Source organism: Saprolegnia parasitica, assembly GCF_000151545.1.
Source record: "Saprolegnia parasitica CBS 223.65 unplaced genomic scaffold supercont2.9, whole genome shotgun sequence".
Taxonomy (NCBI): Eukaryota; Oomycota; class Saprolegniomycetes; order Saprolegniales; family Saprolegniaceae; genus Saprolegnia; species Saprolegnia parasitica.
Window position 1 is genome coordinate 766,792 of NW_012156403.1, and position 23,054 is coordinate 789,845.

Here is a 23,054-nt window from a genome sequence, read left to right on the forward strand (position 1 = left end):
CCAATGACGCGGCCGAGCATGCGGTGGCTGTACTCCCAAAGGTAAATGCCCTTGAACTCATCGACCGTCATGTTCTTGCGCGTCTGCCACTCGGGAAACGTCTTGTAGAGCTCAAACTCTTCGTTCCACTCTGCCGCAGTCATGGGCGGGAGACCGCCGTGCGGCTTCCACGTGACCATCGAGAGGCCCGAGCGCGTCAAGCGCGTCGCACCGCCCACTGCGACCATCGTGCCAACCATGCCGGCGCAGCCAAAGAGCCAAAAGGCGATCGGGCGGTTCGCCGCCACGTTCTCAAGCGTCGCCGCGACCGAGCTCTAATGCACAGCATAAGATCGAATTGCAAGAAGGTTCAAGATCGCACCATGAACTTGGGCTTGTTGAGCGCCGGCGCGAGGAGGCGCGCCGCCGGCGCGCGGCAAGCGATGGTTTGGTGCACCTACAGCGTTCCAATGCATAAGATTTCTGCTGCGTGCGGCGAGGCGTGTCGTCGTACAGAGGAGTGCACAATGCGCGACGAGCGCAAGACAGCGCGGGATCGGGCGAACATGGTCGGCAAGCTCTGCTTTGCAAGAATGGCCGCCAGCGCTGCAACAGCAATCCATGCCGTATCCGGATCGGTCGCACGCAACCCAGCCTTTCTTGTACTTGCGTTTTGTATGCAATCGCCACGACGCTCGTTTTCGACTTGGTATTGGTATACGGAATTCCGTGGACTTCGACGCGTTTTTTATTATTTTACGTCGTTGGTATCCGGAGTCGACGCCGCTGCAGCGTTTTTCTGTGTCGGCGCGCCACTTTTGACCAGCGTGTCTATTGCGCGGTAAAAGCGTCCGAGGGCGCCTTGGACGGCGGACCGCCACCCGACAAGTCTGCAGGCTGCAATTGCGATGCGTGGCTCTACGTACCTTGGCGTCGACGCGACGTGTGCCTCGTTGAACGAACGGTGATGCTACACGGCAAAGATACTGGTCATGGCGCTCGTCCACGCTGCATAAAACCTCGCTCTTCAGAAGTACAAAGTCCCAGTCCAAGGTGTTGAAACACCCAAGGTCGGAGCGCGCACCTGTACAAAGCACGGGGCGAGGACTTCGTTGCACGCCGCTAGCCAGGGTGGCCCATGAGCGTTGGGCCGACCACAGATATAGGGTCCCCCCCACTGATCGGATCGACACCCCAAGGCCCCACCCCTACTACAAATGCTGGGACCAGGTCTGCGACGTGGCACCACCACGTTGCGTCGGGGCGAGCGCGATGACGTCGTCAAGCTCCCAGGTCAACCTCCTGTAGCAAGTAAACGTCGTCGAGCTTCATGCACGTGTCGGTCCACGACCTACCCCATCCTCTTGAGGCGAAGGGTAAGCAATGTGCGCCCTCCGAAAGCAGTCGGCGCAAAGAACGTTCCTGGTGCTTGCTTCGGGATCAACCGTGGGATAGATGTGCTTGCTGGTCTTTGTCGCTGCACCTTGGCAGGCGCATGCATGCCCAAGAATGCCACGCCACCTCATGGACCACAAGCCAGAGAGGTCGTCACGGGGGTTCGCATCAGCTCTTGCACGAAGCTGATCGTCAGCGTCAACGTTAGCAATAACCAAAGGAATAAAACTATAGCCTTGGCTATAACTCACAGGCAGCTCTCAGAGGCGATTTGTCATGTGCGCTTCAATCCTCGTCCCTACGCCACGAGCTTCAACCCATGAACTCCCTCTCATTCACGCCCTTCTCTCGTTTGGCTCATGCAAACCACACAGAGACAGCCGTGTGGCGGGTCGTTCTTCTTGAGCCAAAGCCAAGCTGCTTCAAATGACTACCGGTACTTCTGTCCCGCGATTGCTCTGCAGGGCGGGAAATCCTCTTCGCTAGTCGAGGCGGTTATCCATTACGCCACCAGCAGCGCCTGCGTCAACCGTAAAAGTACCCAAAGTCCACCTCCATTTTGGACCAATGGCAATGCACTTGTATTTTGGCCAATCACACGCGGCGCTCAATAGATCGACGCATGGCTCATTTGGGAATTTCCAGCATGGTCGCGACCCCGGACCAAATCGTAGGACCACCGACGCGCTTCCTCGGCAGCGACCGACCTCATGGAGCGAAGGATGGAGGTTGACGGTCTGTATGTGTAGGCGTGGTTCCTTATCTTCGTGCTGGTCTTCGTGTCCTTCTACATCTTCACGAGCCCCTTCGTCGAGAACCGCGAGCTCTTGAACCGATGGACGCCGTACGTGTACGTCTCGATGGGCCTCTACACGTGGCTCCTCTTGGCTGCCGTCGTACACGTCCCCCTCACGCAGCTGGGCATGCTCGAGTACGACGTCAAGCAGCCGGTGCGAATACTCCTCGGCCATGCCCATCATGACATCGTTTTCGTAGATTTCGCTCTTCTTGCCCATTTTCTTCAGCTCCATTGTCATCCTCGGCGGGTTCCAGTCGATTCTGTACATGCTCATGCGCTTTGGCTGGGTCAAGCACTTCTCGAGCCTCTCGTACGGTCGCCACGTCCATGTTGCAGTGCGTCATGCATTGGCTTGTAGGTTCAACCGCGTCCTCTCCAACATCCTGCGCAACAGTGCGGCTGTGAGCGTCATGTGCTGCGTCTTGCTCGTGCATTGCGACGCCGCCGACGATGAGTCGGCCAACCCCAAGACGTACAATCGTCACGTGTGCGAACAGTTCTTTGGTGTCTCGGGCACCAAGATCCCCGTGCCCCAAAGGTATACCCTCGTTACCGCCTCTAGGATGATCACCTCATGTGTCATGATGCGTAGCTACCAAGGTGGCTTCTTCATTTGGATCACAGGTCTCAGCTTGGCCATGGTCAACTTGGTTACGGAACGTCTCGTGGGCTTCCGCATGCTCGAGCTCAACTGGAACAACTCCGAGGCGGACGAGGACGAGGACGACCTCGATGTTGAGCACTCCAAGCTCCCAGCCGAGCACGCGCTACCCATGGTGCCGTGGTACTCGATGTTTGTATTTGACACGGCGTTCGAGGTACCTTCCCTTGCCCTTTCTCGCTACGTATTCACATCTCTCTGCGTAGCTTCTCATTTCGCTCAAGATCTTCCTCGGGCGCTTCGACATGCGTGCCATGCAGGCTGCCATTCACCCTAACTACCAGGTACATGAGATTCTCGACGGCGATGCCTTGACCGCACACGCGTAGGACTACATGTTTGACCACTTGGCGGAGAGAGACGACTTGTGGCTTGATTTTATGGGCGACTGCGGCGACGGCTTCAACAGCAGCTACCAAGTTGCACGCTCGTTGGCGCAGCCCCAGCTTGATGTTGACGTGCCGTCCAACTCGCCCTTGGCGGACCAGGCCAAGATACTTACGTTGCCGCGCGGCGACTGCCTCGTCATTGGCGGTGATCTTGCGTATCCGCATCCTTGTGCCGAGACGTACGAGGTACTGCGTCTATCGTCTAGTTCGCGCCCTAACGATCTGTAGTCGCGCTTCTGGCGCACGTTTGAGTATGCGATGAAGCCGCCGCTTTGCTATGACCCCGCGGCCGTCTCGACGCAGAAGCCCGTGCTGCCGCCGGGCTGCAAGACGCTCAAAGATTACAAAGGCCCGACGTGCTTTGCGATTCCGGGCAACCACGACTGGTTTGACGGTCTCAACACGTACAAGCGGTTCGTGTGTCACCGCGACTGGCTCGGTGGCTGGCATCTTCCGCAGCAAACGAGCTACTTTTGCCTCAAGCTTCCGCACGGCTGGTGGCTCTTTGCGTGCGACCTCGCGCTCGAGAATGACATCAACGACGAACAGTTTGCATGCTTTGAAGCAATTGCGAAGAACCACCTGCAGGACTCGGACCGCGTCATCATCGTGACGCACGAACCCAACTGGATCCTTGATCAGTACGAGCACCAACGCACGGAAGAAAAACTGCAGTACCTCATGACCAAGGTTCTCGCCGGCCGCGTCGTGCTCCGGTGCGTCTTCCAACCTCGTCCTTTGTCATGAAGCTTATCGTGCGCGATATAGGTTGGCAGGTGATATCCACAACTACACGCGCCACTCGCTTCTTGAAGCGCCAACGATTCCGGCACCCAAGCCTACGACTCCACGCCCGCGGAAGCTCTCGATCAACACATCGATGACTCCCGACGACATTGTACGTAGCATCACAGACGATTCAGGATGTTTAGAATGCGATGGTGTGCGTAGTCGGCGATGGCGCCCTTCTCGCCCATCCACAAGCACTTTCCCCACATGGAAGAGAAGCGCTATCTGGAGATGCAGCTCGATATGGAGCCGATGCTCGAACCGGCGCAGGAGCACCCCGAGGGCGGTCCCGTCCACCTCATCGTGTCGGGCGGCGGCGGCGCGTTCTTGCACCCGACGCACGTACCGAGTGGCGAGAATCTGTTTGCAAACGACAAGCACTACCAACGCGCTTCGTGCTACCCGTCGGAAAAAGTCTCCCGGTAGGTCATCCCTTTTCACATGTCGAAGGATCTCACACGTGTCGTCGATCTAGTCGTTATGCTCTCCTCAACATCTTTGGTTTCCGTCGCCGCAACTGGCGCTTTGACTTCGTCGGCGGTGTCGGCGTACGTTGCGTCGTTCTCTTCCATATCAATCTCTTATGTGCATGGGCTGAACTAGTACTACATGCTGGCAGTGTCCATGTTTCCCCGCTGCTCGGTGGGCGAGATTTACGAGGTAAGCACGGCTTAGACGCGTACTGCGACTGATGAAATGCGTAGAGTGCGACGTGGCGTGGCGTGTTCGCCAACTTTTTCTGGGAGCTCGTCGCGATGCAGGGCGAAGTGTTTACAACGTCGTATGTGAGTCTGGCCTCGTACCTCGTGCTCTTCGTCGTGCACTTGCTTTTCGCCGACACACCGTCCTTCCCGAAGAAGGCAGCGATCAGTCTGGTCATGTCGCTCGCGCACACGACTGCGGCGTTTAGCGTTCTCATTGCGTTTGAAGCCATGTTTCAAGCCGCGACCGACCAGTACACTTCCAGCTGCTTCCGTCTATCGTACTCATCATGCTTCGTAGAGGGGCGCTTGCGAACGAAGGGCTCTACTCGCTGTACAACTACTTTAACGCGCACGTGCCCAACATGCTCCAGCTGCACGCGTACGACTACTTCAACGTCATTCCGCTCTACTCGACGTGCGTCAAGTACCTCTTGACGTTCTTTGACATCCCCGAAGTCGTCGCTGTCCACCGCATGAAGGTTCGCTTCTTCTATTGCATCGGGGTGGACTTGTACTACTGAGATTGGTAGATTTGCTACGAGGGTTTCGACGCGCTCTCGCGCATTGAGGCGAGCGTCTACTACTACTCTGTGTTCATGTACTTTTGGGTCGCGGTACGCCATCAGGCATGCAACGGCGCGTCGATAGGCTCATTTGAATAGGCGACGCCGATCTGCGGTGTCATTGTCGGGCTGTATCTCTACACGGCGCTCAACGTCTTCAAGAGCCACTACAACGAAGCGTTTTCGTCGCTTCGCGTCGCGAGCTACAAGAACTTTGTGCGCATGCGCTTTACACCCGAAGGCAACTTGGAAATTTATGCGCTTGGCATTGACAAGATGCCGCAAAAGTGGGTCCGGTACGAAAATCTTCGAGATGCATTCCTCTCCGTAATGATGGCATTCTTGTGTGCTGTAGCGATCCCAAGTGGAGCGGTGCGGCCGAGGCACGCAAGCTCAACCCGTCGCCGTCGTACGAGTGGAAGTACCCCAACTACTGGAAGCCCAAGATTTCCAAAGTCGACAACATTTTGCGCTTCGACATGGAGGACGAGCAGTTCGATGCCAAGTTTAGCACGGAAGACCGGTCGCGCATCAAGCTCGTCGACCACGTCGTGTACTACAAGAACAGTCCGAGCCGCCCGGGGACGCCCGCGCGCACCCCCACGTCGCATGACGACTAATGTGCTGCGTTTAATCCAACCCCTCTTGCATCCTCTGCCCACTCGTAAAAAGAAGTTGTCTATGTACAGATCGACGAGGGCTACGACTCTTCGGGAAGAAACACGAGCTGCTTGGGGAGACACGCGAGGTCAAACTCGCCGAGACCGATTTCTTGGACGACGTTGAGCATTGTGTTTTCCAGCACGAGGCTCGCAATGCGTCGAAAGTCGTCGTCGACCAAAAGCCGCTTCAGACGCGCTCGCCGCTTGTCCGCTGTGGCGCACGCCTGCTGGCAAAACTGCGCAAAGTACGGCGTCTCGAGCTCGGTCGGCAAGAGCTCGTCCACCGCCTACGCGCATCGCATCAGAGGCCATGACATCGTACTGCTTGTTGTTGTACCTGGTCGACCGTGCCCGTGTACAAGAGGTCGGTCACGAGGTGGCTCAACACGCCTTCGATGACGTGCCGGCTCTCGCTCATGGCCGATGGATCCTTCGTCACTCGCCACGCCGTCCGAAGCGCTTCGAGATCGTCGGCCCGCCGGGTTTCGCTGGTCGGGATCGCCAGCGGACGGCGATCGAACGCGTCGCGCGTCAGCTGCCGCCGAAAGATCTCGAGCGATAGCACGTGGGCAAAGACATGGAGGTACAATGGCTGCAGCACTTTGCTGCCGCGCAAATTCTCGTCCGACTCGGTGGCGTCCTTGCCGTCTGCAAACTTGGCCTTGCGCGCCGAATGGCCACGCGTCTAGCAGCGATAAGAGTCGATGGGTGATGGATTGCACGATCGTACCGGGCTCGGTTTCCTACGGGGCCCCTTTGGGCTGCGCATGCCCGAACCCGAGGCCGGCTTTGGCTTGAGTTTCGGCAGCGCGTGGGCAAGTGGTGGCGTGTAGTCGTCGGTCGTCGCCGGCTCTTCGCGACTAAAGTGAGCGCGCGACGAGATTGTGGTGCGCGTGAGCACCGAGGGTCGGCTGTCGATCGCCTTGTCCTCGTTCGATGCACTTTCGATGGGCGACGACGCGGCTGTGTCATGCAGCACGCGGACCCAGCACGCAATGTCGTGGTCGATCACAACCAAGTCGGCGGCCGGAGCGATCGTGACGCGCACCATGCAGTGCTCGAGCGGTTGGAGCTTCCCTTGCATCGGGAAGAACCGAACGCGGTTGGCATGCACCAAGTGGTGGCTGGCGTCCCACGCAAAGCTCAGCGTCGCCGTTGCGCTGAGGTTCGTGAGCACGACAAGACGCGTGTGCTCCGTGTGCACACACACGTGGCCGAGGTCGAGAATGTCGCAGCTCAACGCCGCGCGGGACTCGGGCGGCGACTGTTGAATCCGCGGTGGCCCGCCGGTCACCATCATGTCGCGCGTCTCGGCAAAGGTCGTCTTGGTCCCATCGTACCCGCGGGCGACAATCGGCAGCTTGACTTGGTCCTGGTAGCCCGACTCGAGACCCTCGACGCTCAGCAGCAGCGTGCCGTGGTACGTGAGCTGCTCGAGGGGGCAAAACTCGAGGTCCAAAAACACGGACGCGTTGGGCGGCACTGACACGCGCTGCGTGAGGCAGTCGAAGATCGGAAAGTTGTGGCTCGTCGCGTTGATGCGCGCGAGGTCCGAGTCGTCGACGTCGAGAAGGAACGGCGTGTCTCCGCGGTTGAAGACTTGAAACTGTTGCAGCGCGGGGCGGGCGTGCAGATGCTCCTTCCGCCCGCTCTCGCTGAGGAGCACGGGCGAGAGCACCCAGTTCGTGCGCGGTAAAAAGAGAAACGGAGTCGCCTTGGGCAGCGTCCGGCCGTGGAGCGACAGCATCATCTTCTTGCCTTGGGAGACCGACACGAGCAGCTGGAGGTCGTGGACGCCGTCGTACTGCATGGACGCGTACGAGTACGAGAGTCGAAGCAGAAGGCTCTGGTGCGGCTGTAAGACCCCTACGACATAATGCATTGTGTGCGACCTTGCCGACAATGGAGACATAGTACCTTTGCGCGGTGCGACGGTGAAGAGCTTCGAGTCGATGATGATGTTTTGCCGCAGCTCGTCGGTCGTCGGCTCGCTCGTGTCGGCCCACGGCTCAATCTCAATGTCCGACTCGTTGGGATAGAAAATGCGAAAGTCGACGACGAGCGAGCCCGGGTTGCGCAGCTGAATGCACACGTCCTCGGTCGGCGCGCCGACCACATTGGGCGTAAACTGCAACGGAAACACCTTGAGTAAACTCAAGTCCGGGCTGCTCTCGCTGTTGAGTTTGAGCTCGTCGTTGGTGAGCGGCGCGGCCATAAACGTGTTGATCTCTTCGCATTGAAACTGCGTCCACGCCACCGCGGTCGGTGTCTGCGCCACACGAATGTCCTCGAAGAAGAGCGTCGGGAACGAGGCGCTCGCATGCACGAGCATCTCGACGCAGTGAACGCCGTCATCGCTGTGGTGCGACGGCAGCACGACAGCGTCGAGCGTCGCAATCGCGCACTGGATCGCATAGTGGTAGCTGCCCGCGAGGTCGCCGCGAAACGCAATCTCCACGTGCTGCGTCGAGCGCGCCCCAATGATGCCGCTCGGTTTCGAGAAGGAAATGTACTTGGCCGCCACCGCCTTGTCAAGGTGCGGCCGCGCCATGAGCTTGGACGAGTCGAGGACGGTCACGCAAAGCTCAAACTTCAGGTCACAGTCGCTGCCGTTCACGAGCTGGAACGGCCCGGTCACGTCCGAGTTGACGAGGACCGTCGGTAGCGTGAGATCGGCGGGCTCGAAAGCGACCGCGCCCGTCGTACCGACGCCCGTCACCTTGATCGAGACGTCCTGGAGGATTGGGAGACGGGACGACGGAGGCTCGCCGCGTGCCATGGAGATGGACTTGACGTGCAGCGTGAGCCGCTGGTTGTACTGTTTGATGAGCGACGGCGCAAACACGCACGCAATCACGCTGGCTTCGTTCCCGAGGAGGCGGTGCACGAGCGGCGAGAGCTGAAACACGTCTTGGACCGACGGCGGAATGCTCCACCGAAACACAAGTGGGATGCGGCACCCGTTCTTGACGCGAAAGAGTCGCGTCGACGAGAGTCCAATGGACGTCGGCTTGATGAAGAGCTTGTCAATCGCAGGTCCGCCGTCGAGCTCTTGGCAAATCAAGTGCGGAAAGCAACCTGTGCCCGTAAGCTCGAGGACCACCGACGTCGAGTGGTTCACGGTCGTCTTGAGCGCGTGCGAGTAGCGTCGGCTCTTGGTCGGGCTAAACCGTATTTGCACCAAGTGGAAGCCGTTGGGCGGGATCAAGCCGCAGCTGGGCTTGGCGCGAAAGATACGGGACGGGTCCTGCGTCATTGCAAACACAGCAGGGGTGTCGCTGCTGTTCAAGAGCACGACCGTTTGGAAGACCGAGTCGCCAATGTACGCCGGTGGGAACGCGCAGAGGCCGTCTTTGGCCGTTGAAAAGCTCACGCGCGAGAGAAACTGGCTGTCGGTCGACGTGAACGTGTGCCCTGTCGCATGCACGACGACGCACCTACGCGCCATGAATCAAAGTATCGAGGTATCAAGATGATGATATGTACCACGGTGGCGTGAACGTCTCGGGGTTCACGAGCCGGAACGTCCGGTTGGACTTAAAGTAGACGCTGCTTTCGAGCTCGGCGAAGAAGTACGTGTTGGTCTGCTTGGGGTGGAAGCCGACGCGAAACTCGACCGACGCGCCCGGACCAATGTCGCACACGGTGGGAAAGATGGTAAAGTTGCCGCTGTCGACGGCCGTCGGCGCCTCGGCGATGCGCCACGCGCACGTGACCTTGCCGCGCGTTTGGTTGGTCACGAGCAGTGTCTTTTTCCCATCCAAGCCCGCGCCAAAGTCGAGGAGAGCGTCCGACGCAACAATCGCACCGTGCCGGTCGTCGGCCTGGATGAAAAACTCGTGGCACACGTCGACGTCCGAGAGCAGCATGTCGCCGCTCCGCGTGAGGAGGCGCGTGGTATCCTTGCGACTGGCGGCCTCCCGCTGGCGCGCGAGCGCGCCTTGAAGAAAGAGCTCGTCGCCCTTGTCGCTCCGAAGCGCTTCGAGACCATCGGGGGACAAGTGGCCTCTACGCATCGACATGACGATCCATCTCTAAAGCAGTAGTCTGTCTTGCAAGAGAGAACACGTACAAGTTGTGCTCGCAGCGAAGGCGGTACGCGTCGACGTGCGCCTGCTGAAACGGCGACGGGCGAATCTCGGCGTCGTAGCCCGTCCCGAGCACATCGACAAACATCGTTGCTTGGTTCTCAAGCAGGCAAAAGAGCCGCCGGTAGTAGTTGCCCGGCGTGAGCGGCGCAAAGGTCAGGAGCACGGACGCCTCGAGGAGCGGCGGGATCTCGCCCGCCACTTTGCTGACGCCAAAGATGCCATTGGCCGCACTCACAAGGTGAAAGCGGACGGGGATCGCCGCCTCGTTCTTGAGGTACAGCACGCGCGTCGCCGACTCGCCGACGCGCACGTCGCGAAAGTTGATCGAGTGGCCGCTCACGAGGTTGGACGCGCGGTTTTCTTCCAGAGCGACACGACCGGGCCGATGGCTTTGCCTTTGCAGACAATCTGCACCGCGTGCCCGCCGGGCGTCACAATCTTAAAGTTGTCGCACGTGAACGTGCCGGGGCTCAAGGGCGTGAACTTGACGCGAATCGGCAGCGCCGACTCGGGCGGGATCGTGCCTTTCAGCGGCGAGAAGAAAAACGTCGGCTCGTGGTCAGTCTCGATGGGGAAAATCTAGTAGCAAGATTGTATCAAGATCGTATCAAGATCGATCGAAAGGACGGTACGTGAAAAGACGCGCGGACCAGCGACCGGTTGCGCAAGACAAACTCGCGCTCCGTGGGATTCTTGTGCGTCGACGGGCCGTTGACGAGCATGTCGCCAAAGTCGAGTTCGGTTTCGGAGGCCGCAAAGTAGGCGAACTTGCCAATGCCGCTGATCTTGAGCGTCGTCTCTTGGTGCTGCTGGGTCTCGCCGAGCTCCTACAGTATAAGAGGAAGCATGAGAGCGCGCTGGCGCGGCAAGGAAGGGCTACGTGGGCCGCGAAGAGCGCGGTGACCACATACACGGACGCCGTCTTGGGCGCAAACGTCGCCGTCACATCGAGCACTTGGCCGGCCTTGATGTCGCCGCTCGACGGTGTGATCTTGAACGGTCGTCCATGCGTGCCCGCGTCTATGGTCGAGTTGCACGAAACACGATGTCTCGCCATGTAGTACCGGGGAGGCTCCACCGGAAGCGCGCATCGATCTGGCCGGTGCACTTGAGTTGGAAGACCACATCCGTCGTCTCGGCGGTCGGGCAAAAGCCAAAGTCGAGACCGGACGGGACTTCAATGCGCAGCATCGCGATGCGAGCTTTCACCGGAAGGCGGAAGGTGCCGTTCGTGGCCTGGACGCCGCCGTCGATGATGTGCACGGTGAAGCGGATGCAGTCGTCGTACTCCTCGTACTGCACCGGGCGGAACGCGATGTCGAGCACGCGCGACGTGCCCGGCGAGAGCGTCATGAGCAGCGGAAAGTCCATGGAAAAGTACTTGGTCCGCGGCAGGTCGTACTTGAACTTGATCGTTTTGTTCGAGACGTTCTTGACGACGAGCTTCTTGGTGTGCTCGCCACCCGGCGCCCACGTGCCCGCGCCAAAGAGGATCTCGTCGCCGCAGTCGATGCCATACACGCGCGCCTGCTCGACGCGGTTGAGCACCGCTTCGTCGGCCATCGCCCGACGATAAAATGACGGTTTCCAAGATACGCACCCTTTCGCCAGCATACTAGTATGCATGAAGCGTCGCCCCGACTTGCCACGATGCATGCATGACCGCCCGACGGCGACGGCGAGGACGACCGTATGCTGCGCATGCGGTATGGCGGTGGTCGCTGCTCCACACGACGGACGACACGATCGACGACCTGTCATCATCCGCGGCTACATGACCTTGCATCGCTGCTTGCATAGACATGATGCTTGCCATGCCATGAGGGTGATGATGATGCGTCGTGCTATTCACCGCTTCGCCGGCGCGGCTCGTCGGGGTCGCTGCGACCATGGCTGCGCTGCAGCGCACGGACGGTCTCATGTCGCAGTACTGCCAATAGCGAGGTCCAGTCCTTGGGCCATCGCGAGCATGCTTCGAGCCGCAGCGGCCGCATCTCGGCGTCGCGTATCCTCCTCGTCGTCGGTCGCTCGATGGATCTTCCGCCGCCCTGCGACGAGCAGCTATTAAAAAACGCTCCCCACTTCAACGTCCACCTTCACACTGGAGGTTTGTATGTGGCAGAATAAAAATACGGGCCACCGGCCATGAGCAGTCTCCGAGATTTGGCAAGTCGGCGGACGTCATGTGGTCGAAAGGCGGAGAGACGACGCCGCTGCTTTCGGCCTCGATGCGTCTGGACGAAGACCGCTTCTACATGGGCATGGACAAGCACACGCTCCTCAACACGCCCGAGAGCGGCCTCTCGACCGTCGAAGCCGCGCGCCGCCTCAAGCAATTTGGCCCCAACGAGTTTGAAGCGCAAGACGCCGCGTCCTGGCGCCGCTTGGCCAGCCACTTTATCGGTCCGATGCCACTGCTGCTTTGGCTCGTCATGGCGCTCGAGCTCGTGACCAAGGACATACCCGACCTCGCCGTCCTCTTGTTTCTCCAAGTCCTCAACGGCGTCGTGGGCTGGATCGACGACGCCAAGACGGCCCATGCACTCTTCGCGCTCAAGGCCGCACTCAAGCCCGAGGCGCAGGTCATTCGCGACGGCGTGCACCAAACGATCAACGCGTCGCTGCTTGTGCCCGGCGATAGGCTCACGCTCACGGTCGGTTGCGCCGTGCCCGCCGACTGCGATCTCTGCGATGGGTCGCCGATCCAGGTCGACCAAAGCGCGCTCACGGGCGAGTCGTTTCCCGTGACGCTGCACGCTGGCGACAACGTCAAGATGGGGTCGCTTGTCGTGCACGGCGACGTCGAGGCGATCGTGTCGGCGACCGGCGTCCAGACCTTCCTCGGACAGCACCCGCCGAGCGCCGAGTGGCCTGCCAAGAACACACTCTATATGCACTTTACGCACATCACCATGGCGCTCCTTCTCCTTACGCTCCTTTGCGTCAGCGTTCTCCTCGGGTGTCTCTTGTACAACGGCGTGCCGCTGCTCTCTGCGCTCAGCGTCGGCCTCGTCGTTGTCGTCGCCGCCGTGCCGCTCACGCTGCGCAGCGTCTGTACGTCCATTCTTGCCCTCGGGTCGCGCCAGCTCGCGGCCGAGAAGGTGCTCGTCACGCACCTTCCGGCGATCGAGACCATGTCCCGGCTCAACATCGTGTGCGCCGACAAGACGGGGACGCTCACTCGCAACAAGATGGAGCTGCAGGACGACGTGCCGCTCTTCGCGCCGCATGCCTCCCGCGAAGACATCCTCGTTATGGCCGCGCTGGCCGCCAAGTGGCGCGAGCCGCCGCGCGACGCCATCGATACGCTCGTGCTCAATGCGATCGACCTCCGACCGCTCGACGCGTACACGCTGCTCGCGCACACACCGTTCGAGCCGACGGCCAAGCGCACCGAGTCGACCATCAAGACGTCGTCGGGCAAAGTGTTTAAAGTCACGAAAGGCGCGCCGCACATGGTGCTCTCGCTCGCCCACAACGTCGACGACATTGCGGACGCGGTGACGTCCCGGGTCCTCGACCTCGCCAAGCGCGGCGTCCGGTGCCTCGCGGTGGCGCGGACCGAAGACGCCATCGGGTGGGTCTTGATGGGTCTCCTTACGTTCGTGGACCCGCCCCGACACGACACGAAGCGGTCGATCGAGCTGCTGCAGTGGCACGGCATCAACCTCAAGATGCTCACGGGCGACAATGCGGCCGTCGCGATCGAAACGGCGCATTTGCTGCAAGTCGGGTCGACGATCCTCGGGTCGGACGCGCCGCTGACGTCGGCCATGGTCGAGAACGCCGATGGCTTTGCCAACGTGTTTCCGGCCCACAAAGTGCGTCTCCTGACGCTGCTCTCGACGGACGCCACCAACGTCGTCGGCGTCACGGGCAACGACGTGCAAGACGCGCCGGCGCTGCGCCTCGCGCATTTGGGCATCGCGGTCGATGGCGCGAGCGACGCCGCCAGAGCCGCCGCCGATGTCGTCTTGACCAAACCGGGGCTCGCGGTGCTACTGCATGGCGTGCTGCTTGCGCGGCACGTGTGCCAGCGCGTGACGCACTACGTCATCTACCGCGTCGCCACCGGCCTCCATCTGCTCGCCTTTCTCGTCGTGGCGACTGTGTGCTTTTCGCCGAGCGGTGGCCACTTTGCTCAGTTTTCTGGCAGCGGTGGCAATGCGACTGCGTGGACGATCGCACGGGAAGACGCGCCGGCGTCGTTCCAGCTGCCACTGATTGCGATCGCGCTGCTCTTGCTGCTCAACGACGGCGCGATCGGCTCGACGATGGCGCAGGACGTTGTTGGTTCGCGCTCGACGCCCCAGGGATGGAGCGGCCCGCGCACTGCCCTGATCGCGGGCACGCTTGGCGCCGTGAGCGCGCTTGGCAGCCTTCTCTCGCTCTACTGGAGCCTCGACTCGTGGAACAGTGGAGGCGTCTGGCAGCAACTCGGGCTGCACGCGCTGTCGTACCGCCAAGTGCTCATGGTCGCGTACCTGCAGCTGTCGCTCTCGGGCGGCTTTCTCGTCTTCTCGGCGCGCACCGACGCGGTGTGCTGTCTGCAGGCCCCGAGCAAGCTCCTCGTTGTGGCCACGGGCCTCTCGTCGGTGGCGGCGACGACGTTGTCGCTCTTTTGGCCGTTTGCCGACATGCAAGCCATTCCGGCGCCGACGGCGGCCGCTGTGTGGGTCTACACACTGCTGTGGCTTTTTGTGCAGGAGAGCGCTAAGCTGCTCGCGCTCACGCTCTACGAGCACGCGACGAGAAACCGCAAGCCCGCGCGCATGGAGTGGCAGCGCGTGAACCGGATGCAGCTCGGCAACCTCCGAGCGGTCGCGACCGCAACGCCGCTCTCGGCGAGCTCGTCGTCGTCGCGGATGCTGCGCGACTCGTTCGTGGCGGGGCGCGCCGTGACGAGCAGCGTGTCGACGACCATGAACCTGGACCAAGCGATCGACCGCCTCGGGCGCCTCGAAGCCGAGATGAAGGCTGTGCGACATGTCATTCAAGCGGCGTCCGCCAGCACCAACTAGCGACCAATCTAGACAAGATGTACATAGTTGACCTGTCGAAGAATGCAGACAACATGTCGTGATTGTAAAAGCGTCGGGTCCGAGAGTACGCATGCCACGACCCTCGAACGGTACAACATGGAGCGAATGGACGTGAGGACCCTCCAAGCACAACTGCGCTGCGCCGCGTTTGCTCTAACTTTCCCGCCCTACGCTTGCCAGCCCCAGCAGGTGCTCATCTCATCGACGTAGTCTATGCGACGAGTCGCCACAGCTCGCACGCCAACCGAGAGGACCCCGTAGCAGCTTGTGGATGTCGCCACCACCGCAACACTACGCTGCTTGGGAAAGCCGATGAGCTGGTGGGTCACACAAACGACGCTGGGCTTGTGGCTTGTTTTATACACCGAGTGGCAATGCCATGTCCGACCTTGACAACGTTGATGGCCATTTACGTTCCCAACGAGACTCGGCCGTGAAGCAGGGGACTGCAGTTCGACGACACGAGACGTGCCCGACACAAGTGCCACGCGCCAGCTTTTGCATCTACGTACTGCGTAGTCCCTAGTACGTATAGGACACTGCTCTCACAACAAGCATCTTTCACCCACAGATGGCGCCATATTCCGACGTTGGAGACTGCCAGCAACATGTCTCGTCCGGAATCGCATCGAACACCACAAGAGCATGCCAGAAGCGAACGCGTCGCATAGCGCCACAGCCTCGGCGCCACATCAATTGCTTCTCTTACCTTGAACGGCAACGCCATGCACAATACTGTCCTCTTCGTGTCCGCCCTTTCCCAAACCGCCGTTTGATTGGTGCTTTGAAATCTGTACGCATGATATGATTGGGCGCGACGTACCATACGTCGTGTGTGATTGGCTGTCGCAGAAAAGCCTGCCCATCCGCCTTTCATCAAAGTGCAATATGAACCCGGGCGAAGCTTTGGCCGTCGACGTGCACGACCCATCGGGCTGCGACTACTCGGTGCAGTGGTCCCCTGAGGAGCGCAGCATCCTCGACAACCTCCTCGGCGACGACGAGACAGACCATAGCCAGTCGCCGCCGCGCAATGGCTCCAAGCATCGCCTCGTGCTGCAGCGATACCGGAAGCGCAAGCGCGAAGAGCTTTTGCATCTCCGCCACGCAGCCATCGAGCTTGAGGCCCGGCTGCAGCAACTCCAAGCGGCGAAGGCCCACGAAGACCGCGTGCGCCCACCGACCAAGTGGCGCCAGCTCGCGGTCCAAGAACGGCAGCACGAAGTCGCGGCCCGGAAAGAGAACCAGCAGCTGCGCGAGCTTGTGCACCGGCACATGGTCACGGCGCAGATCTTTGCAAGCGTCCTCGAAAAGACGCGCGAGGACACGCAGTCGCTTGCAGTTTTCGACGCTCCGCACGACAAGTGGCGGTCGCTCATTCTGGTCCAGGACACGTCGCTGCGAACGGCTGCGATGCACCAGATTCTGGACCGCGAGTACGCCAACTTCGACAGCGCGCTCATCGAAGCGGGCCTCGTCGACGTGAGCGAGGACTTTCAGAAGCACGTCTCCAAGTTCATGCCCGACGCCGCGCACGAGTTCCAGAACATCGTGTACCGGCGCACGGGGCTGCCGCTGCGCTGCGTCGCGGCCGGTCTCTGGAACGTCATTCGCGGCACGACGGACAAGCTTCCAAACATGAACCGCCACTGCCAGACGCTCTTGGACGTGGATCCGCACACGTCGTACGTCTCGGGCACCTTGTCGCACCCGCTCGGCACGTTCCAGCGCCGCGTGCTCTGCAAACTCTACTTCAACGCAGTGGACCCGAAGGCCGCGACGCGCTGTGTGATTGTATGTCGTAGCATCGAGGACGACGAGCTCTCGCCGTACAGCGAGCACTCGCCGTACTCGAACGAGGTGTCGTGGCACGCGCTCGAGACGAACGAGGTGGGCGGCACCGACCTCAAGTTTTTTCAGAAATTCCGGCCGTCGGCGTGGACCCACGCCAACTTGCCGCTCAATTCGACGTGGATGCAGACGCTCGAGCAAGACTCGCGCCTCATGCGGCGCGCCGTGCACCAGTACATTGACGAGTTTGTAGAAAACCCGCACGAGGACAATCTCATCGCATCCGCAACACCGTCAACCACGTGCTCCGTGTCGCTCTAGTTGAATATACTCTTCGCATGACGCCAGTCCATGACGTAGTAGTGTGCAATTGCATCTGATCTCTGCGACGGCGGTGCTCAAACGCAGAACACTCGAGTCAAACTGGCTGGACCGAGAACGTCCGCTGGGTCACAGCGTCCAAGCGTCGCTCATTCGCTGACGTGCTGTAAGAGCTCTATAACTCGGCGGCTTCTCCGTAGAAGGCAGCAAGTACCTCAAGCTACCTCCCTCTATCGTTGCTTTCGCAAAGCGCTTATAGCGGCCTGTTTACAATCCTTTGTTTCTCGTTTGTTGCTCTATTGGATCCAAGCTGGCTCAATCCAAGGCTACTCGTGCGTCAACTACGGTCCTCGTACCGCCTGCGACGCTCGAGCCCTCGAATGACTTGATAAAATGATCCAATCGGAGCTCATATTACGACGCTATGAGGCGGTGTGATCGACTGGTTGCCGCGTCGGCCTCTCACAAGCGTTCAAGAGGTCGCGTCAAAAGACGTGGCGCGTCCCGCATCAGCGGTTGGCGCGTTTTTTACGAAGTTCGCACTTGGTTTACCGGATCTTCAACTTCGATCTCCGCGCAACTTCAAATTCGGCAGAACAACCGAACCCACGGAAGCTTGGCCCGCGATCAAGATGGAGGTACCGCTGCCACTGCGCAGCGTATGGCTCCAAGCCCACGCACCGCGATCGCGCGACGAGGCCACGTGCGTCTTGCGCCAGCTCCAGCGACTACATGGCGAGCATGACTGGCGCACCGTCCAGCAGCTGCTGCACTGGGTCCAGTCCGGAGCAACCAGTCGCCCGTGTGCGTGCTGCCACGCCGACTGCGCTGCGTCCTGGACGTCGACGCGCCACTTGGAAAAGACCATCGAATACGAACAGTTTCTCCTCTCGTTGGCGCTCCGCCACGTCGCCGTGACGCTCAAGGAAGACCGCGCGTGGACGCTCAGCGCGCTCGACGCCCTGTATCCCGTCACCACGTGCCTCGAAGTCGCGCTCCTCGAGCGTACACCAAGCGCAGGATGGATCTATGGTTAATGCGCTCTTTTCTAGACGAGGCGATCAAGCCATTAGGACGCATCTGGCAGCATCTTCGCCTCGCGTGCGGCGGCAATGCGTACATGGAGCGCCACGCAGCGCTTGTCGCGTCGTACGATGCTGCGCGCTGGTGCGCGACAGCGACGGCGATTGATCAGCTCTTCGTGCCCAAGTTTAGCAACGTCGTGGACCCATTTCCCGAATTCACCGCGTCGGCGACACCCATCGTGCTCTCGGGCTTCCAAACGACCTTTCATCCGCGCATGCCTCGGATGCTCGAGACACGTACGCTGCGCCTGCGCTCCTCTATCTTATCTTGTGTGTAGACAAGGCCTCGGACACGGTGCTAGGGTACGCGTGGTCGACCGACGACGAGAGCCTCTTTGCTCTCAAGGCCATGGAGCTCCAGATCGCGCTGGGGCGACTTGTGTACGCCAAGCAGACGCGGGTCGACGCGGGTCTCTCATTGCAACCCGCCTCATCGTCTTTTCGTGCCACCCGAGCAAGACCCGCGACCCGTTGCAGGATGTCCCGATCGCACCCCACCTGCCAGTACGAACAATGTGGTTGTTGTGCCCATGAGGCTAGGACAAGACGTAGATGGACTGCAGCTCGGTACCGTACCTCGTGGAATTTCGACGCGGTAATATTCCAATACTGCTGTCGATTCCGCACGGCGGCGGCACGTCGGCGGCGACGGCTTCGGGTCGGTGGCAGCTGTCCCACTTGACGCAGCGCACGCCGTCCAAGACGAGTGCCAAGCGCTTTACTGTCTTTGCCGACACGCGCACCGTCCACGTCGGCGCAGGTATGCTGTCCATACGATCCATATGTTTCTGGATGGTTGTAGACGCGTCCAAGGCGCTGGACAGACGCACTAATGGTGCGCAGCCGTATATGGTCATCGCCAAGTTCCACCGCAAGTTTGTCGACGTCAACCGCGCGCACAACGAAGACGCGTACGTGGACGACACGCCGTGGACGCAACACATGTATGCCACGTACCACAGGTAGCGCAACATGGATCCGCGTGAGCAGCCGATGTGCATGGAAATAGCACGCTGCTGCACGCGTTGCAAGAGATATGGCTACGATTTCCCATGTTTGATCCGCTTTTGCTCGATGTCCATGGCCAGCGCGCCGCCACGTGCCCGCGTCTCGGTATCTCGAACCTCGAGTCGAAGCAGCTCCTCTACATTGGCACCCAGAACGGCCTCACGATTCGCTCGATGGACGTCATGCAGCGGTACGCTTCCATTGACGAGGATGTTCTGAAGTGTCTTTTGCCTCATTTTCATATGTTAGGTACTTTCTCGGACACTTGCATGGAGCACTTCAAGAGCAAGCGTGGCTCGGCATCTACCCACTTGCTGCGCGGGACAAAGACGGCGGCTACGCCTGGGACCTGTACCTACATTGCCCTATATTTTCGGTGGAAATGACGCCTCTTGTAGCGAGCGAAAAGAGTTTCTCGGTGGCTACATTGTCCGGTAGACTCGCGATGAAATGATATCCTTATATGGGAGTTGGTGTAGAACGTACGGACATAGCGCAACGGGGGCGAACGCCATCCAACTCGAGTTTGGCGCATCGATGCGCGGCGCCGACGTCGACGTGCACCCTGACGAGGCCAAGGCCCAGCGCCAGCGTACATCTGAAGCTCTCGCTGTCGCAATGGCCAGCTATATTGAGCATATTGGCCTCGGATTCGGTCTTCTCGAGCGCGACGTGTACGCGTGAACGCTCTGCTACCTGTATTTCGTGTAGTGTAGTACCTCTAAATACCAGAAACGGTGATCTGTGCAGTGCGTCTGCATTTCACAACGAAGACGAGGCAACTGCACTTCAACTCTACCCGATGCGCTTGCACTGAATCCCGCACCCTACGACTTGCCGCGAAAAGCCAACAAACGAGCCAAGAGGCCGTACTAAATGCCACGCGTAGATAGACGCCTATTGGTTTTGCGTCTACCCAAAAGAGCTGCACCTTTGTCGCAAAGGCGGACAAAGGCTGTGTGCGTACTCGTCCAGATCACGAGATATCTGAACGACGGGCTTGCGCTCTTCTCGGGTGCCGACTTCAACTTCAACATGGCAGCAGGCGTAACCGGCATCCGGTTACGGCGCCAGGCAGCGAGAAGGCAATAGAGAAGATCCAAGGTTGGTGGCGCGATGCGGGCTTGGTACAAGGCTGTGAGCACCAAGTACCCACGCATCGTGGCGGGCTGTACGGCGTCGTGCGTGCTGGCCTCCGCGGACGTGACCTGCCAAACGATGCTGCAGCGCGACGACCGGGGTCGGCTCGACCTCTCGCGCACGGCCGGCCTCGCCCTCTTTGGCCTCGTCTACTATGGCGGGCCGTGCAAGAGCTTGTACCTGTACTTTGACAAGGTCATGGGCACGACGCCGACGCCACGCACGGTGCTGCTCCAGACGTTCATCGACTGCTACATCCACACGCCGCTGCTGCTCATCCCATCGTTCTACTACATCACTAACGCGGTCAAGGGCAAGAGCGTCGAGGAGACCACGCTCCAGCTCAAGCGCGAGTGGCACACCGCGTCGTTCGGGTCGGTGCTCTTCTGGACGCCGGCGCAGATTCTCAACTTTTGGGTCGTGCCGCAGCACTCCAAGATCCTCTTCGTCGCTGGCCTCTCGTTCGTGCACAAGACATGGCTCTCGTGGCTCTCGAACCGCGACGACCACGCCAAGGTGCTGCTTCTTGCGAGCCAGAAAAGCTAGATTTGATGTATTGAAACAAAGCCTTGAATGGCGCGAACGAAAGATGACCGATGGATGGACAAGGTGTCTGTGGACCACAAACACGCGCGCGCCTGTCTCGGCACCGAGCACGCGTAGACTCGGGTTTGCGGCCTCTGATTGGCCGAGCCCACGCGTGGGGCCCAGTTTGAATATCACTGCAGACGGTCGGTCCCGTACAGCATGTTTTATGCTGCAACAGGTTATCATGCGGGCTCATTGGCCACGCCCACGCGTGCCTCGTAACCTGCTTCCTTCTCGTCACAAAAGGATGGAGGAAGACCTCTCGCGGGTAATTCCGCTATCCAGTACACAGCCCCGGGCTCATTGGTGCCGCCAGAGCGCAGGCAAGGTTCCATGCACGTCATAGCGATGGAAGGTGTCTTGCCAATCGCAGAAGGTTGTCGAAGGTCGTCTCGTGCTGGCAAGAACCCGTGTTCTGTGGACCATGGTTGCTGGCCATCGATCGCCGCTCCCCATAGAGTGATGGCAAGAGGTACTACTTAGTGCAATTCCCTCCCACCGTCGGCGCTGGATGCCGCTGTTTCGCACCCGCGCCACCTTCCTCCGCCCGTCGTCGCACTGAGCCGGCCAAAGATCGCGCGCAATCCCACGCGATTGGGCCTGTTTGCACAATGCCAGGAGCCAATCACAATCGATATTGCATTTGATTGGCCGGATCCACGCGCCTTTCTGTCAATATCAATTTATAGAGGTCCACATATTCGTGGTGTGGTGCTAGACGATGGGATTTGCGGCGGCCTCCGAAGCTTCCAGTTGACAAGATGAGCCAAGTCAAGCAAGAGAGCAGCGTGACGTCGTCCTTGAAGAAGTCCCTCGCGGCTTCCTCCGGCGCCATGATGACGTCGCTCTTTGTGACGCCGCTGGACGTGGCCAAGGTGCGCCTCCAGGCGCAGACGCAGACGTCGGCCTTCTCGACGACCGCTTCCTGCAAGACCAAGACGTCGTGCTTGTCCAAGTGCGTCCAGCACGCGCCGCGCATCACGCCATGCCGGTCGATGCGCAACCCGCTTTTGGCCGCGGCGCCGAAAGCCCCGTGCAAGTTTCGCCAAATGACGGTGCACTGCGTCCAGGCCAACTGCCACTCGTCGCAGTTGCCACTGAATGGCACGCTTGATGCGCTGCGCCACATTTTTCGCACTGAAGGCGCGCGCGGGCTCTTCGCCGGATTGCCGCCGACGCTCATGCTCTCAGTGCCGTCGACGGTCCTCTACTACACGTCGTACGACCACCTCGTGCACGAAGGCGCGCAGAAGTTCCCCGAAGTCGCGTTTCTGATGCCACTTTTGGCCGGCTCGAGCGCTCGTATTGTGGCCGCGACCATTGTGTCGCCGCTCGAGCTCGTCCGCACGCGCATGCAGGGCCATGGCACCAAGCTGCCGACGACGTCCTCCAGTGGCGTCGTCTCGACGCTCACCAATGCGATCAAGCAGAACGGCGTTGGGTCGCTCTACCGCGGTCTCAGTGCAACTCTCGCGCGCGACGTGCCCTTCAGCGCGATCTACTGGACGTGTTTTGAGCAGTTCCGAAAGGCCCTCGAAGTGCGATTTCCCGAGTCGACCAAGATCCAGCAGTCGTTCTGCGCGGGTGCCATGGCCGGCGCGATCGCGGCGACGGTCACGACACCTTTTGACGTCGTCAAGACGCTGCAGCAGGTCGACGGCAGCCTGAACCTCTCGACGACGCAAGTGCTGCGTCGGCTCGTGCGGACGCAGGGCCCGGCGGCTGTCATGACGGGGCTCAGCGCGCGCTTGGCCAAGATCGTGCCCTCGTGTGCCATCATGATCTCGAGCTACGAGGTCGGGAAGCGGTACCTTGGCCTTGACAACTGAGCCACCGCCGTCCTCTTGTAGTTTAAAATACCCGTCTTATAATTATCTTATTCCGTTTCCTCTTTTGTAAATGCCATGGAGGAGGAGGAGACGCCGCCGACTTGGGTGCGACTTGCAGTAGTAGCTCGAACCAGACACGGCCGCACTGAGTCGCGTCGACGCTTCCCCGTCACTGGGCAATGTCGGACGCGAGAATCTGGGTCCAAGTAAAGTGAGTA

At 60.2% G+C, this 23,054-nt stretch overlaps 8 protein-coding genes across 8 annotated transcripts in view; 6 read left to right on the forward strand and 2 right to left on the reverse strand.

The window, feature by feature from the left end:
- Positions 1–547, reverse strand: part of SPRG_19527 (hypothetical protein) — a gene marked incomplete at both ends in the record, with an annotated part of 941 nt that extends 394 nt beyond the window's left edge. The window contains 3 exons of the mRNA XM_012342386.1: positions 34–314; positions 362–436; positions 494–547. Coding sequence (XP_012197776.1) covers positions 34–314; positions 362–436; positions 494–547 — 410 coding nt within the window. The remainder of the gene's footprint in view (positions 1–33; positions 315–361; positions 437–493) is intronic.
- Positions 548–2,007: 1,460 nt separating this feature from the next.
- SPRG_03775 (hypothetical protein) lies at positions 2,008–5,928 on the forward strand. The gene is made up of 17 exons (XM_012342343.1): positions 2,008–2,044; positions 2,124–2,324; positions 2,371–2,483; positions 2,532–2,711; positions 2,766–2,991; positions 3,041–3,118; positions 3,164–3,409; positions 3,452–3,939; positions 3,992–4,121; positions 4,175–4,434; positions 4,488–4,560; positions 4,616–4,672; positions 4,717–4,967; positions 5,015–5,195; positions 5,247–5,330; positions 5,379–5,575; positions 5,635–5,928. The coding sequence occupies exons 1-17, from the start codon at positions 2,021–2,023 to the stop codon at positions 5,897–5,899; spliced, it is 3,054 nt and encodes a 1,017-aa protein (XP_012197733.1). The 5' UTR covers positions 2,008–2,020; the 3' UTR covers positions 5,900–5,928.
- Positions 5,896–11,595, reverse strand: SPRG_03776 (hypothetical protein; the record flags this gene model as incomplete). Its single annotated transcript, XM_012342344.1, has 10 exons — positions 5,896–6,228; positions 6,279–6,626; positions 6,672–7,807; positions 7,859–9,378; positions 9,428–9,949; positions 10,014–10,367; positions 10,406–10,611; positions 10,665–10,859; positions 10,913–11,052; positions 11,097–11,595. 10 exons carry the CDS (start codon positions 11,593–11,595, stop codon positions 5,980–5,982), a joined length of 5,169 nt encoding a protein of 1,722 aa, XP_012197734.1. The 3' UTR covers positions 5,896–5,979.
- A 600-nt stretch (positions 11,596–12,195) lies between these two features.
- Positions 12,196–15,127, forward strand: SPRG_03777 (plasma-membrane proton-efflux P-type ATPase). The gene has a single exon (XM_012342345.1). It carries the CDS (start codon positions 12,216–12,218, stop codon positions 15,051–15,053), a length of 2,838 nt encoding a protein of 945 aa, XP_012197735.1. The 5' UTR covers positions 12,196–12,215; the 3' UTR covers positions 15,054–15,127.
- An 826-nt stretch (positions 15,128–15,953) lies between these two features.
- On the forward strand, positions 15,954–17,216 carry SPRG_03778 (hypothetical protein). The gene has a single exon (XM_012342346.1). The coding sequence runs from the start codon at positions 15,963–15,965 to the stop codon at positions 17,184–17,186; it is 1,224 nt and encodes a 407-aa protein (XP_012197736.1). The 5' UTR covers positions 15,954–15,962; the 3' UTR covers positions 17,187–17,216.
- A 564-nt stretch (positions 17,217–17,780) lies between these two features.
- Positions 17,781–20,031, forward strand: SPRG_03779 (hypothetical protein). Its single transcript, XM_012342347.1, has 10 exons — positions 17,781–18,191; positions 18,239–18,508; positions 18,550–18,671; positions 18,731–18,775; positions 18,824–19,031; positions 19,074–19,233; positions 19,281–19,469; positions 19,529–19,630; positions 19,678–19,713; positions 19,759–20,031. Exons 1-10 carry the CDS (start codon positions 17,819–17,821, stop codon positions 19,961–19,963), a joined length of 1,710 nt encoding a protein of 569 aa, XP_012197737.1. The 5' UTR covers positions 17,781–17,818; the 3' UTR covers positions 19,964–20,031.
- A 315-nt stretch (positions 20,032–20,346) lies between these two features.
- SPRG_03780 (hypothetical protein) lies at positions 20,347–21,019 on the forward strand. The gene has a single exon (XM_012342348.1). It carries the CDS (start codon positions 20,396–20,398, stop codon positions 20,963–20,965), a length of 570 nt encoding a protein of 189 aa, XP_012197738.1. The 5' UTR covers positions 20,347–20,395; the 3' UTR covers positions 20,966–21,019.
- A 719-nt stretch (positions 21,020–21,738) lies between these two features.
- Positions 21,739–22,894, forward strand: SPRG_03781 (hypothetical protein). Its single transcript, XM_012342349.1, has one exon. It carries the CDS (start codon positions 21,769–21,771, stop codon positions 22,834–22,836), a length of 1,068 nt encoding a protein of 355 aa, XP_012197739.1. The 5' UTR covers positions 21,739–21,768; the 3' UTR covers positions 22,837–22,894.
- Positions 22,895–23,054: the final 160 nt, after the last annotated feature.